The 16,706-nt window shown below is 42.3% G+C and overlaps 1 protein-coding gene across 3 annotated transcripts in view; it reads right to left on the reverse strand.

The window, feature by feature from the left end:
- Positions 1-13,898, reverse strand: part of LOC110498662 (uncharacterized) — a 36,370-nt gene extending 22,472 nt beyond the window's left edge. The window contains exons 1-3 of one of the 3 annotated variants that reach the window (XM_036953774.2): positions 10,650-13,898; positions 8,703-8,833; positions 3,070-8,511 (exon numbers count right to left, since the gene is read on the reverse strand). In XM_036953774.2, the coding sequence (XP_036809669.2) occupies positions 7,273-8,511; positions 8,703-8,833; positions 10,650-10,926 (1,647 nt within the window). In that variant the 5' untranslated portion in view covers positions 10,927-13,898 and the 3' untranslated portion in view covers positions 3,070-7,272. Of the gene's footprint in view, positions 1-3,069; positions 8,512-8,702; positions 8,834-10,649 lie in introns of those variants that run through there. The other 2 variants (XM_090210562.1, XM_090210564.1) reach the window with 2 other exon arrangements.
- Positions 13,899-16,706: the final 2,808 nt, after the last annotated feature.

Consider the following 16,706-nt stretch of genomic DNA (forward strand, 5'->3'; position numbering starts at 1 on the left):
TTTCAATGCCTTTGTGTCAATATTTTTTTATCACACAGAATCAAAAGTGTTGGGGTATATGCCAGCTCAACACACGTTTGCCGGCAGCCCTGCTATGCTTATCTCTGCAACATTATCTATGCAAAATTCCAGAAAATGATGTCATGGCTTTAAAAGCTTCTGATAGGCTAATTGACATTATTTGAGTCAATTGGAGGTGTACCTGTGGATGTATTTCAAGGCCTACCTTCAAACCCAGTGCCTCTTTGCTTGACATCATGGGAAAGTCAAAATAAATCAAGACACTTGTCTTGGCTGTGGAAGCTTGTGGAAGGCTACCTGAAACGTTTGACCCAAGTTAAACAATTTAAAGGCAATGCTACCAAATATTATTTGAGTGCATGTAAACTTCTGACCCACTGGGAATGTGATGAATTAAATAAAAACTCAAATAAATCATTCTCTCTACTATTATTCTGACATTTCATATTAAACTGATCAAAAACAGGGAATTTCTACTAGGCTTAAATGTCAGGAATTGTGAAAAACTGAGTTTAAATTTATTTGGCTAAGGTATATGTAAACATCCAACTTCAACTGTATGTATATATATATATATATATATACACAGTGGGGCAAAAAAAGTATTTAGTCAGCCACCAATTGTGCAAGTTCTCCCACTTAAAAAGATGAGGCCTGTAATTTTCATCATAGGTACACTACAACTATTACAGACAAAATGAGAAAAAAATTCCAGAAAATCAAATTGTAGGATTTTTAATGAATTTATTTGCAAATTATGGTGGAAAATAAGTATTTGGTCACCTACAATCAAGCAATATTTCTGGCTCTCACAGACCTGTAACTTCTTCTTTAAGAGGTTCCTCTGTCCTCCACTCGTTACCTGTATTAATGGCACCTGTTTGAACTTGTTATCAGTATAAAAGACACCTGTCCACAACCTCAAACAGTCACACTCCAAACTCCACTATGGCCAAGACCAAAGAGCTGTCAAAGGACATCAGAAACAAAATTGTAGACCTGCACCAGGCTGGGAAGACTGAATCTGCAATAGGTAAGCAGCTTGGTTTGAAGAAATCAACTGTGGGAGCAATTATTAGGAAATGGAAGACATACAAGACCACTGATAATCTCCCTCGATCTTGGGCTCCACGCAAGATCTCACCCCGTGGGGTCAAAATGATCACAAGAACGGTGAGCAAAAATCACCACACACGGGGGGACCTAGTGAATGACCTGCAGAGAGCTGGGACCAAAGTAACAAAGCCTACCATCGGTAACACACTACGCCGCCAGGGACTCAAATCCTGCAGTGCCAGACGTGTCCCCCTGCTTAAGCCAGTACATGTCCAGGCCCGTCTGGAGTTCGCTAGAGAGCATTTGGATGATCCAGAAGAAGATTGGGAGAATGTCATATGGTCAGATGAAACCAAAATATAACTTTTTGGTAAAAACTCAACTCGTCGTGTTTGGAGGACAAAGAATGCTGAGTTGCATCCAAAAAACACCATACCTACTGTGAAGCATGGGGGTGGAAACATCATGCTTTTGGGCTGTTTTTCTGCAAAGGGACCAGGACGACTGATCCGTGTAAAGGAAATAATGAATGGGGCCATGTATCGTGAGATTTTGAGTGAAAACCTCCTTCCATCAGCAAGGGCATTGAAGATGAAACGTGGCTGGGTCTTTCAGCATGACAATGATCCCAAACACACCGCCCGGGCAACGAAGGAGTGGCTTTGTAAGAAGCATTTCAAGGTCCTGGAGTGGCCTAGCCAGTCTCCAGATCTCAACCCCATAGAAAATCTTTGGAGGGAGTTGAAAGTCTGTGTTGCCCAGCAACAGCCCCAAAACATCACTGCTCTAGAGGAGATCTGCATGGAGGAATGGGCCAAAATACCAGCAAGTGTGTGAAAACCTTGCGAAGACTTACAGAAAACGTTTTTTTCTCATTTTGTCTGTCATAGTTGAAGTGTGCCTATGATGAAAATTACAGGCCTCTCTCATCTTTTTAAGTGGAAGAACTTGCACAATTGGTGGCTGACTAAATACTTTTTTGCCCCACTGTATATTTTCTATACTATTTCGAAATGTAGATTTAATATCTTGACATTTTGAGACAGTATACATTTTTGTTATTTTTGGGGGGTGGCGGGAATGGGCTTCCAAACCTTTCTCCCTCTGATGAGTCATGTACAATTGTTAACATAAACATACCATGGCGCTTGGCTGCACCATGTTTTACTGGCCGTATATAGCCCTAATATCATGCATAAGGGGTAAAATACTGGGTCGCGGGGATAAGAGGCGCGCAAAATGGACAGCTGTCGAGTTTGCACAAAGTTTCGCCTATTTGATTTGCATCATAAACATTCAGTTATGAATGCTAGTGAAATTCCTGGCTTTTCATCATAATTTGAAGCATGTAATTAACAGTATAATTACATTTAGGCTGCAATATTTTCGCCCACGTGGAACCGTCATGGTAGCCTACATAAGGAGAATGCCGTTTAGGCCTAGAGATAGGGATACCCCTCCAGACCTCGTAGGGTAAGAGTTGAATCTCACGTTAACCGCCTGGATTCAATACAAAAGTGAGTGAGATGTTATGCTAGCCTCATGAATAGACCGTCTCCAATTTTAAGAGACAACTCCGATATAAAGTGTTTTTTTTTTCTCTCGGAGTTCCCATGATGTCACGTGCATCACACTTACTGTATATGTAGGCCATGCTATTTTAGACAACGTTTTCACACAAAAAGAGACAGTCCCTAAATTCTTCACAATAATTTGATGGATTTGGACTTTGTTGGCAACCCCTAGAGCCTGAACATCTATTCTGTGCTAACTGGCTTTTGGACCGCGAAGCCAGTTCCACTTGCTTGTTTTTATTGTTCCCCTCTAATCAGATACTGATTTAGACCTGGCAGACCAGGTGGGTCCAATTAATTATCAGGTAGAACAAAACCAGCAGATGCCAGACCTCGTAGGGTTAAGGTAGAATACCCCTGATCTGCAGCCGCCACAATCATCATCGCCTCATCTCTGGTAGGAACTGAGATAATTGAGTGCGCTCAAATGTTATTTTTATTGGGTACCCAGTTCATTAAATATTTGTATTTTTGTATTGGATACAACTATTGTGAACGAATGACACTTGTCATAAGAAAATTAAAACGATTTCAACAATAAATCAACTTACATTTCAAACATATCACTGAGTCCACTATTCATTAGTTTTTTTCTTGCTTAATTAGATGACATTGCTTTAGATATAGATAAATGTCAACTTTTTTTTAGGCTTACAGTGTCTTCTGAAAGTATTCACACCTTGACTTTTTCCACGTTTTGTTGTGTTACAGCCTGAATTTAAAATGGACTAAATTGTATATATATTTTTTTTGTCACTGGCCTACCTACACACTAACAAATTCATTAGAATCTGAAAAGGTGAAATGTCCTGAGTCAATAAGTATTCAACCCCTTTGTTATGTCAAGCCTAAATAAGTTCAGGAGTAAAAATGTGCTTAAGTTGCATGGACTCACTCCGTGTGTAATAAGTGTTCAACATGGCTTTTGAACTGAGAGACAATTATCTGTAATGTATGTGGGGTACCTCATCTCTGTACCCCCACATACAATTATCTGTAATGTCTCTCAGTTAAGCAGTGACTTTCAAACACAGATTCAACCATAAAGACCAGGGAGGTTTTCGAATACCTCGCGAAGAAGGGCACCGATTGGTAGATATAAATTCAATTACAATCATTTTAAAAAGCAAAAGTTGAATATCCCTTTGGGCATGGTGAAGTTATTCATTACACTTCAAATAAAATGTTATTGGTCACATACACATGGTTAGCAGATGTTATTGCGAGTGTAGCGAAATGCTTGTGCTTCTAGTCCCGACAGTGCAGTAACACCTAACAATTCCACATCTAATACACACATCTAAGGGGTGGCATATAAATATATGGATGAGCGATGACCGAGCGGCATAGGCAAGATGCAATGGATGGTATAAAATACAGTATATACATTGGATGGTGTATCAATACGTCCATTCACTACAAAGATACAGGCATCTTTCCTAACTCAGTTGCCGGAGAGAGGAAGGAAGCCGCTCAGGGATTTCACGAGGCCAATGGTGACTTTAAAAGAGTTTGAGTTTAATGGCTGTGATAGTAAACGGAGGATGGATCAACATTGTAATTACACCACAATACTAACCTAATTGACACAGTGAAAAGAAGAGAGCCTGTACAGACCAAAAAACATGCATCCCGTTTGCAACAAGGCACTAAAGTAATACTGCAAAAAAATGTGGCAAAGCAATTAACTTTTTCCTGAATACAGTGTTATGTTTGGGGCAAATACAACACATTAGTGAGTACTACTCTCCATCTTTTCAAGCATAGTGGTGGCTGCATCATGTTAGATTTATTTGATCATTTACATCCATTCAACCACGCATCTGGATAACGCATTTTAAAGTAATCGAGGATGACAAGTTTGAAAACATATTTCCATTGTGGTCCTCTTAAATGGCTCAAACAATTGAAGAACATTAACATGTAGACCCAACCTAGGAATAGTTGGGTTACAGATATGAATACATTTTTGAACTAGTATAGTGCTTTTCAAAGACTCAAAGCGTATAAATAGTCAAACAAATGTAAATTATCGAGATTGAAAGCTTCAGGCAGCTTGGGATGAAGTTGGGTCAGTGGAAAGGCAGTGGAGGTTCAGTAGAGGGGGCATCGAGGGGACAGCCAAGGTGAAACAAAGACAGTCTGAAAGAAAACAGGCCACCGCACCTGCTTCGCTGACTGGTCAGTCACTCCATTGGAGCTGCTTCTCTGGTACTGGTCCTCCATTGACAGGAATGTAGCACCCACCTGGGTGATGCCACCGCTGCTGAAAAGCCACATCTTGGCAGTGGTTAGGCGCATTCCCTGAACTTTCTCTGCTACAGTGGTAAGAAAAAGGAATGTGAACCCTTTGGAATTACCTGGATTTCTGAATAAACTGGTCATCAAATGTTCTGCTCTTCATCTAAGTCACAACAATAAACAGTGTGCTTAAACTAATAACACAAATTATAGTATTTTTTGTGTCTATATTGAATACAAGATTTAAATATTCAGTGTAGGTTGGAAAAAGTATGTGAACCCCTAGGCTAATGACTCCTCCGAAAGCTAATTGGAGTCAAATCAATGAGACGTGATTGGAGATGTTGGTTAGAGCTGCTCTACCCTAAAAAAAAAATCACAAAACTTGAGTTTGCTATTCACAAGAAGCATTGCCTGATGTGAACCATGCCTTAAACAAAAGAGATCTCAGAAGACCTAAGATTAAGAAATGTTGACTTGCATAAAGCTGGAAAGGGATACAAAAGTATCTCTAAAAGCCTTGATGTTCATTAGTCCATGGTAAGACATATTGTCTATAAATTGAGAAAGTTCAGCATTGTTGCTACTCTCCCTAGGAGTGACCGTCCTACAAAGATGACTGCAAGAGCACAGCGCAGAATGCTCAGCGAGGTTAAGAAGAATCCTAGTGTCAGCTAAAGACTTACAGAAATCTCTGGAACATGCTAACATCTCTGTTGACTAGTCTACGATAAGTAAAATACTAAACAAGAATTGTGTTCATGGGAGGACACCACGTAAAAAGTCCCTGCTGTCCAAAAAAAACTGCTGCACGTCTGAAGTTTGCAAAAGTGCACCTGGATGTTCCACAGCGCTACTGGCAAAATATTATGTGGACAGATGAAACTACAGTTGAGTTGTTTGGAAGTAACGCACAGCACACCAACATCAAAACCTCATCCCAACTGTAAAGTATGGTGGAGGGATCATCATGGTTTGGGGCTGCCTCAGGTCCTGGATAGCTTGCTATCATCAATGGAAAAATGAATTCCCAAGTTTATCAAGACATTTTGTAGGAGAATGTTAGGCTGTCTGCCAATTGAAGTTCAACAGAAGTTGGGTGATGCAACAGGACAGCGACCCAAAACACAGAAGTAAATCAACAACAGAATTGCTTCAACAGATGAAAATATGCCTGACCTGAGTCCTGACCTCAACCCGATTTGAGATGCTGTGTCATGACCTCGAGAGCAGTTCACACCAGACATCGCAAGAATATTGCTGAACTGAAAGTTTTGTAAAGAGGAATGGTGAAAAATTCCTTCTGACCGTAGTGCAGGTCTGATCCGCAACTACAGAAAATTGCCAAAGGAGGGTCAACCAGTTATTAAATCCGAGGCTTCACTTTTCCCACCCTGCACTGTGAATGTTTACACTGTGCTCAAAGACATGAAAACGTATCATTGTTTGTGTGTTATTAGTTTAAGCAGACCATTTGTCTATTGTTGTGGCCTAGATGAAGATCAGATCAAATGTTATGACCAATTTATGCAGGAATTCAGGTATTTCCAAAGGGTTAACAAACCTTTTCTTGCCACTAAGTATTCAACCCCTTGGTTAGGAGCTTTCACTGGAACTTCCTCTTACCTCTGGACACAGCACGCAGTCCTTGTTGTAATATTTCCAAACAGATTAAACAAACAGCCAGCAAGCTATCAAGCCAAAATACTTCATTTACGATCCTGCAACTTTAAGAGTCAAGACCACAGGATATAGTGATCAAACCCTAGAGCAGCCAAAACTAAAATATACAAATGCAAAAAGAAACAATCAAAATTATAAAAAAATATATACAATATTCACACTACTCTTCCTAGGCTTATGTCTGCTTGTAATCGTTAAGGACTGGGGAGTTTATCAGGATAAAAAAAAAAATAACAGAATGGAGCGAAGGACCTGAAATTGTTGTTGAGCACTGATCAACAACCAATTTGACAGAGCTTGACACATTTTGAGAAGAATAAAATCAGCACACGTTGCACAAACCAGGTGTGGAAAGGGCTTACAGCGATTACGCTGCCAAAGGTGATTCTAACACGTATTGACTCGGAGGGTTGAATACTAAGCTAATAAAGATAGTGTTATTTTTCTTTTTTTAAACAAATGTAAGAAATTCCATTTTGTGTAGATCATTGACAAAAAAATCACAATTAAATCCATTTTAATTCCACTTTGTAACAACAAAATGTGGAAAAAGCCAAGGGGTGTGAATACTTTCTGAAGGCACTGTATATATATGCCTTATACTGTATTTTACACCATGTCTGGATGCAATATTCTACCCAGGAATATTAAACGCTGAAATCTAAACAGATATTGGGTGGAATGGTTACTTCCTATGTTATAGAGTGGAATGGTTTTTCTGCTGGTGTATCCTGAGGCAGCTCCTCTCTGAGAACCTCTTTCCGCAGTGCGTACAGGTAAATGGTCTCTCTCCTGTGTGGACCTTCTGGTGGATCTTAAGCTGGTGCTGGCGTGAGAACCTCTTCTCACACTGAGAGCAGCTAAAGGGTTTCTCCCCTGTGTGGACCCTCTGGTGTCTCTTCAGGCTACCAGCCTGGGCGAAGAGCATGTGACACTGGGTACAGCTGAAGGGTTTCACCCCTGTGTGGACCCTCTGGTGCCTCTTCAGGTTGCCAGCCTCTGCGAAGCACATGTGACACTGGGTACAGCTGAAGGGTTTCTCCCCTGTGTGGACCCTCTGGTGGATCTCCACCTTTTGGGAGCAACTGAAGCCTTTGCTACAGAACATGCAGAGGAACCTTTTCTCTTTACTATTGCCTGATGTAGCTCCCCCTCCCTGAGCCTGGGCTCTAGCCCGGTCGTTTGAGTTCAATACCTGATCGAAAAGAACGCGGCTGTGTGAATCAGAAGGCCCCATCGACGTGGACACTGGGTCGCGATCCCTGAACGCCTGTAAAGGGGAGTGGGTTGCGACATTTAGATTTGTCTTCAAGCTTTCCCTGCTGTCTAAGAAATCTCTGCCTTGTGAGTGTCCGTCTCCAAGGTGACTATCTGCATTCCATGTGGGAGGAACATCGCCCTCCACTTTCACATCATCTACGATCAGACCCTCCCCTTTCTTATCTAGGCACCCTTCAGAGTATACACCACTACTGTACCGGTTCCAATCACCTCTAGATGGACCAGTTTGTGTCTCTAAACCCAAGGGCGTGCCAGGGTCCATCTCTGTAGTGTAGGAACAAGACGGTTCATTGCTAGTCTCGTCATCTGAGTCCCGATGGGAATGAACCGGGCTCGGGTTATCGTAAAGTAAATACTCTGAGCTGGGAGCAGGAGGACAGCCCAGCCTCCCCAGCCCCTGTCTTTCTCTGTGTAAATGCCTTTGTGTTACAGTTAAAGTCTTGGTGTCTGTCTCTGACTTGAGGACGGCATCTGGCCTTCCACTGACCTCCGTGATGCTGCTTCTGATCCTGGGCTGTGCTGGGGTGGTGGTGGGGTCCTCCGTGGCTACAAGGGGTGGTCCAGTCTCTCCAGTCTGGATGTCTCTGCTGTGCCGTGGGTCCTCCTCTCCTTCAGACATCTCGTGCTTGACCCCAAGACCTGCAACCTCTGCAGACTGACACGAAAGGAGGTTATTACCGGTACATGAGTTGATGTCCTAGGGAAGTCTAACAAACTTCCTTATGGCAGATAAATGAGGACGTACATCTAAGATGGTGAATAGCTGAGGGTTGCCTTTCTGAAATAAAAAGGCCACATTTGTTTTATAAAAAGTAACTCATTTTAACATAACACTATTACACTGACCTCTATCATGATAATGTGCTGGGTTGAGGTTCCACTCCCCTCATCAACAGTGATTGGTTTATCATCTCTCAATGTATTATGTCCCACTGGCTTCACAAAGATCCTGTGTCCTCCAGTGATATTTTCTTCACCTGAGAGAGTGATTGGGGGAAAAGAGGTGGTTAAGTACTGTTAATGCTCAATGGTATATTGTACACTATTGACACAGAAATGGCAAAGATGTCAGGTAAAACTTCACATAACTTCTTGATATACTAAACTCAGCAAAAAATGTCTTCACACTTTCAACTGTGTTTACTTTCAGCAAAATTAACATGTGTAAATATTTGCATTAACATAAGATCCAACAACTGAGACAAACTGAACAAGTTCCAAAGACATGGAATAATGTGTCCCTGAACAAATGGGGGGTCAAAATCAAAAGGAACAGTCAGTATCTGGTGTGGCCACCAGCTGCATTAAGTACAGCAGTGTATCTCCTCGTCATGGACTGCACCAGATTTGCCAGTTCTTGCTGTGAGATGTTACCCCACTCTTCCATCAAGGCACCTGCAAGTTCCCAGACATTTCTTGGGGGAATGGCCCTAGCCTTCACCCTCCAATCCAACAGGTTCTAAACGTGCTCAATGGGATTGAGATCCGGGCTCTTCGCTGGCCATGGCAGAGCACTGACCTTCCTGTCTTGCAGGAAATCACGCACTGAACGAGCAGTATGGCTGGTGGCATTGTCATGTTGGAGAGTCATGTCAGGATGAGCCTGTAGGAAGGGTACCAAATGAGGGAGGAGGATGTCTTCCCTGTAACGCACAGCGTTGAGATTGCCTGCAATGACAACAAGCTCAGTCCGATGATGCTGTGACACACCGCCCCAGACTATGACGGACCCACCACCCCAAAAAAATCGATCCTGCTTCAGAGTACAGGCCTCGCTGTAACGCTCATTCCTTTGACGATAAACGCGAATCTGACCATCACCACTGGTGAGATAGAACCGTGACTCGTCAGTGAAGAGCACTTTTTGCCAGTCCTGCCTAGTCCAGCGACGGTGGGTTTGTGCCCATAGGCGACGTTGTTACCGGTGATGTCTGGTGAGGACCTGCCTTACAACAGGCCTACAAGCCCTCAGTCCAGCCTCTCTCAGCCTATTGCGCACAGTCTGAGCACTGATTGAGGGATTGTGCGTTCCTGGTGTAACTCGGGCAGTTGTTGCCATCGTGTACCTGTCCCGCAGGTGTGATGTTCGAATGTATCGATCCCGTGCGGGTGTTGTTGCACGTGGTCTGCCACCGCGAGGACGATCCCCTGTCCATCCTGTCTCCCTGTAGCGCTGTCTTAGGCGTCTCACAGTAATTTATTGCCCTGGCCACATCTGCAGTCCTCATGCTTCCTTGCAGCATGCCTAAGGCACATTCACGCTCATGAGTTGGGACCCTGGCATCTTTCTTTTGGTGTTTTTCAGAGTCAGTAGAAAGGCCTCTTTAGTGTCTTAAGTTTTCATAACTGTGATCTTAATTGCCTACCGTCTAAGCTGTTAGTGTCTTAACGACCATTCCACAGGTGTATGTTTATTAATTATGGTTCATTTAACAATAATGTGAAACAGTGTTTAAACCCTTTACAATGAAGATCTGTGAAGTTATTTGGATTTTTACAAATTATCTTTGAAAGACAGGGTCCTGAAAAAGGGACGTTTCTTTTTTTGCTGAGTTTATTTATAATCAATCTATTAAATTGCATGCATCACATTGTTTTCATTCAGTAAATAATAAGAAATGCAGTAAATCAAGAATCTGATTCGAATGTGATAGTGTCTAAGCCAATCAGGCGAATTATTGCATATTTTCCAAAAATTGACCAAGACCCAATTCTGGGTAACACATCTGAACACATGCAGCGTTGAACAGAGCGACAGGCCGCGCAGACTCATATGCCTTCCGCAAAATGTACCTCTTGCCATTCCTCTGTATCGGTCGAGGATCTTGACACTACTGGGTCGACTGGCGAGGACGCGCTCTCGTGTTGTTCTCTCTGCGCGCTCCCGTGCCACCTTCAGTTCCAGTAGTTTCCTCCGTAATGCCATGTTTTCTTTCTGGCTTTGACTTATTTCCAAACGAAGCACTGCATAGTCGTCGTCTACGAGTTTACAGATCTCTGCCACCGCAGCATTTGCTAGCACCTCAATGATGGAGGCTATTTGAGTGTGAAAAACCATACAGTTAGCCATTGTTAGCAGTTAGCTAGCATAACCTAGATAACATCTATCAATCAAGTCCTTAACCCGAATTAGACATTACATGCGGTAAGTATATGATGATGTGCAGTTAAATTAGTCATTTTAAGTTCCAGGGTTTTAATAAACGTCTAAATAAAAACGTTAACGTGGAAATTGTTCTTGGTCACTTCACTTCCGTTGACTTATTTTTCTTCCTGTGAGTTTCCAGCAGACTATCTGCTGTCTTCTTCGTCGTCTTGTGCGTTTCCGGCAGACTAGACGATGTACTGTGAATTGCTGTCTTTCTCAGGTCGGAATGCGAATTAATAATAGCCTCACACCAGTAGGTGCAGGCCGGTGGAATATAGAAAAGACAACAGCTTCCTTGGTATTTCGCTTTGCCTATCATTTGAGCTCAAAATTGTTACAAGCAAAAATGCGGTTAGTCAGCTCATGGAAGAATGTCCTATTCTCCACATACCACCGGCAATATAACATACTTCAATCTCTACCTCGCCACCTTCCTCACACTTCCCATCTGTGTGTTTCATCACTAACAATAACCCAACCTCACTGACCTTCCTCACAGAATTATGGATAGAGAAAAACTGCCTTCTTCTCTCCCACTCACGTTGCCACTCCTGGGTCAGCCCCTCTGCTATGATGCTCCAACATTCCATCCCTCCTAATGGGACACATTTACCTCCTCCCTCTTCAGAGCTCTCTTCGCTACCTTATCTGCTGCTTAATTTCCCCAACCCCAACATGAGCTGGGGGACCACTGTTCCCTTAATTTTTTGGGTGGCACTGAGCAAATTTCAGTTTGTGTGGACATTAACTAGAATGTTGTGAGAATTCTGTGGAACTTCCTGCGCGCATTTTAGGTCCTGTACCCGCTTTAAGTTGAAGTTTTAGACTATCCAATAGGCTATTGTGGCTATTTGAACATAATGTGGTCCTATCAGAGTGTCCTAGCAACAAAACCACTGATGCAATAACATTTTCAATAACATGGAAATAGCTTTTGAATTCTATGATATATGACATTTATTATGGATCCAGCAAAATTAAGGCAGTTATACAATTTTAAAAACAGCCCTCAGTCCCCTACTCCACTACTACATATCTACAACACAAAATCCATTGGTACTTGTGTGTATAGTGCGTACAGTACATTTGGAAAATATTCAGACCCCTTGACCTTTTCCACATTGTTACGTTACAGCCTTATTCTAAAATTAAGTTGCCCCCCCCATAAATCTACACACAATATCCCATAATGTCAAAGCAAAAACAGGTTTTTAGAACATTTTGCAAATGTATTAAAAATAAAAAGCAGCACATTTACATAAGTATTTCAGACCCTTTACTCAGTCCTTTGTTGAAGCACCTTGGGCAGCGATTACAGCCTTGAGTCTTCTTGGGTAAGATGCTGCAAGCTTTGCACACCTGTATTTGGGGAGTTTCTCCACTTCTCTGCAGATCCTCTCAAGCTGTCAGATTGGATGGGGAGCATCGCAGCATAGCTATTTTCAGATCTTTCCAGAGATGTTCAATTGGGTTCAAGTCCTGGCTCTGGCTGGGCCACTCAAGGACATTCAGAGACTTGTCCCGAAGCCACTCCTGCGTTGTCTTGGCTGTGCGCTTAGGATTGTTGTCCTGTTGGAAGGTGAACCTTAGCCCCAGTCTGATCTCCTGAGCGCTCTGGAGCAGTTTTTCATCAAGGATCTCTCTGTACTTCGCTCCATTCATCTTTCCATCGATCCTAACTAGTCTTCCCAGTCCCTGCCGCTGAAAAACATCCCCAACGCATGTTGCTGCCACCACCATGCTTCACCGTAGGGATGGTGCCAGACTTCCTCCAGACGTGACACTTGGCATTCAGGCCAAAGAGTTCAATCTTGGTTTCATCAGACAAGAGAATCTTGTTTCTCATGGTCTGAGAGTCTTTATGTGCCCTTTGGCAAACTCCAAGAGGGCTATCATGTGCCATTTACTGAGGAGTGGCTTCCGTTTGGCCACTGATTGGTAGAGTGCTGGTTGTCCTTCTGGAAGGTTCTCCCATCTCCACAGATGAACTGTGTAGCTCTGTCAGAGTGACCATCGGATTCTTGGTCACCTCCCTGACCAAGGCCCTTCTCCGCCGATTGCTCAGTTCAACCGGGCGGCCAGCTCTGGGAAGTGTCTTGGTGGTTCTAAACTTCTTCCATTTAAGAATGATGGTGGCAACTGTATTCTTGGGGACCTTCAATGCTGCAGAAATGTTTTGGTACCCTTCCCCAGATCTGTGCCTTGACAAAATCCTGTCTCGGAGCTCTACAGACAATGCCTTGGACCTCATGGCTTGGTTTTTGCTGTCATGGCTTGGTTTTTGCTGTCAACTGTGGGACCTTATATAGACAGATCCAAAGCCTTTCCAAATCATGTCTAATCAATAGATTCAATTTTTAAAAATTTAATTTAAGCTTTATTGAACTAGGCAAGTCCGTTAAGAACAAATTATTATTTACAATGACGGCCAAACCCGGACTACGCTGGGCCAATTGTGCACCGCCCAACGGCCTGGATTCGAACCAGGGTGTCTGTAATGACGCCTCAAGCACTGAGAGGCAGTGCCTCAGACCGCTGCGCCACAGGTACACTCCAATCAAGTTGTAGAAACATATCAAGGATGATTAATGGAAATAGGATGCACCTGCACATAGCAAAGGGTACTTATGTAAATGTGATTTTTTTATTAATTTGCAAACATATCTAAACCTTTTTTCGCTTTGTCATTATGGGGTATCGTGTGTAGGTTGATGAGAAATATAATTTAATCCATTTTAGAATAAGGCTAACATAACAAAATGAGGACAAAGTCAAGGGGTCTGAATACTTTCCCAAATGCGCTGTACGTTATTGTGTGTGTGTATGTCTGCTTGTGTTGCTTCACAGTCCCCGCTGTTCCATAAGGTGTATTTTAATCTTTTTTTCTGTAAAAAAAAAAATCTAATTTTACTGCTTGCGTCGGTTACTTTATGTGGAATAGAGTTCCATGTAGTCATGGCTCTATGTAGTACTGTGTGCCTCCCATAATCTGTTCTGGACTTGGGGGCTGTTTAGAGATCTCTGGTGGCATGTCTTGTGGGGTATGCATGGATGTCTGAGCTGTGTGCCAGTAGTTCAAACAGACAGCTCTATGCATTCAACATGACAATATGTCTCACAAATACAAGTAGTGATGAAGTCCATCTCTCCTACACTTTCAGCCAGGAGAGATTGACATGCATGTTATTCATGTTAGCTCTCTATGTACATCCAAGGGCCAGCCGTGCTGCCCTGTTCTGAGCCAATATAGGCTATGTGGTGTTTTTCTATTAGACCTACAAGGACATTTTATTTATCTGACAGTATTTTTGATGAAGAGATTCCGGTAAACTCTGTTTCCTTTCATGTGTCCTACCAATAATTATTGGATTATTCACCATGGTAACCAGTTAGTATAAAAACAGAATTAGCAGTTATTTCTCGGTTTTCAGTCAGTAACTTTAGGGAGTGAACATTATTAAAAATCGGACCTCTCTGAAATGAAAATGTCCCTTCAGCAAAATATATTTGACCTAAACCCTACCTGAACGCTTGAAGAAAAGAAAAAAAGTGACTCTCCACTATACCCAAAATAATAAGTGGATAGCAGATAACAAAGCTATCATTTACCCTCACTTCTTGGACAGACCATAGCCTTAGATATGCAGTTTTACAAACTGTTCTTCGTCCTATAAGCATTACTTGGCAATGCAGGAATTTTGATAACGCAAACGGCTGCGGGCCAGAAGGTTGTGGGTTCGCAGACCACCGTGAACAAGAGTAGGGGTGGAAAGATCTCCTTTTATAGTAAAAGCATTGCATGAATCTATCATCATATTTGCAGGTCAGAGAAATTGAAATGTCATGCAACTCTTTGTCCTTTTACACCAAACAAATTTGCGAAATTACAGGCTAAGAATGGACTGATGTGTTCATCTTACCATATTTCTCCAATGCCAAATCAGTGTGTTTTGTTTGCAACAAAACTGTCCGTTTGCAAATCATTTAATTTGTGACATCATTAGGAATCTGAGCATGGTACATTCAAAAGTTGGGCCTATACCTTTCCAGCCCAAACAGAGTAGGTCTACCAACTAAGGAAATGTAAGCTTTAACTGCTGGCGACTCTTCTTCTGTGGCTTAACCCAAAGAGAGGTCACAAGTGTTCCCCTAAAAGCTGTCTGGGTTTGAAAAGCTTCTGTTGTACAGAAAATGAATATTAATCAATTGATAGTGAAATAATTAGATTACTTCCCATGTTTTCTCTCCTCGGCTATAGGTTGTAGCTCAGCCTCAATGTCAAAGAAACGCAACAACGATATTCCCATATACAGTGCCTTGTGAAAGTATTCGGCCCCCTTGAACTTTGCGACCTTTTGCCACATATCAGGTGGCAAAAGTGCATTAAACTCTCTCCAGAAGTTCAGTGAGGATCTCTGAATGATCCAATGTTGACCTAAATGACTAATGATGATAAATACAATCCACCTGTGTGTTATCAAGCCTCCGTATAAATGCACCTGCACTGTGATAGTCTCAGAGGTCCGTTAAAAGCGCAGAGAGCATCATGAAGAACAAGGAACACACCAGGCAGGTCCGAGATACTGTTGTGAAGAAGTTTAAAGCTGGATTTGGATACAAAAATATTTCCCAAGCTTTAAACATCCCAAGGAGCACTGTGCAAGCGATAATATTGAAATGGAAGGAGTATCAGACCACTGCAAATCTACCAAGATCTGGTCGTCCCTCTAAACTTTCAGCTCATACAAGGAGAAGACTGATCAGAGATACAGCCAAGAGGCCCATGATCACTCTGGATGAACTGCAGAGATCTACAGCTGAGGTGGGAGACTCTGTCCATAGGACAACAATCAGTTGTATATTGCACAAATCTGGCCTTTATGGAAGAGTGGCAAGAAGAAAGCCATTTCTTAAAGATATCCATAAAAAGTGTTGTTTAAAGTTTGCCACAAGCCACCTGGGAGACACACCAAACATGTGGAAGAAGGTGCTCTGGTCAGATGAAACCAAAATTGAACTTTTTGGCAACAATGCAAAACGTTATGTTTGGCGTAAAAGCAACACAGCTCACACCATCCCCACTGTCAAACATGGTGGTGGCAGCATCATGGTTTGGGCCTGCTTTTCTTCAGCAGGGACAGGGAAGATGGTTAAAATTGATGGGAAGATGGATGGAGCCAAATACAGGACCATTCTGGAAGAAAACCTGATGGAGTCTGCAAAAGACCTGAGACTGGGACGGAGATTTGTCTTCCAACAAGACAACGATCCAAAACATAAAGCAAAATCTACAATGGAATGGTTCAATAATAAACATATCCAGGTGTTAGAATGGCCAAGTCAAAGTCCAGACCTGAATCCAATCGAGAATCTGTGGAAAGAACTGAAAACTGCTGTTCACAAATGCTCTCCATCCAACCTCACTGAGCTCAAGCTGTTTTGCAAGGAGGAATGGGAAAAAATGTCAGTCTCTCGATATGCAAAACTGATAGAGACATACCCCAAGCGACTTACAGCTGTAATCGCTACAAAGTATTAACTTAAGGGGGCTGAATAATTTTGCACGCCCAATTTTTCAGTTTTTGATTTGTTAAAAAAGTTTGAAATATCCAATAAATGTCGTTCCACTTCATGATTGTGTCCCACTTGTTGTTGATTCTTCACAAAAAAATACAGTTTTATATCGTTATGTTTGAAGCCTG

This window comes from Oncorhynchus mykiss, chromosome 19 (assembly GCF_057628025.1).
Source record: "Oncorhynchus mykiss isolate SJ-2025 chromosome 19, ASM5762802v1, whole genome shotgun sequence".
NCBI classification, from domain to species: Eukaryota; Metazoa; Chordata; class Actinopteri; order Salmoniformes; family Salmonidae; genus Oncorhynchus; species Oncorhynchus mykiss.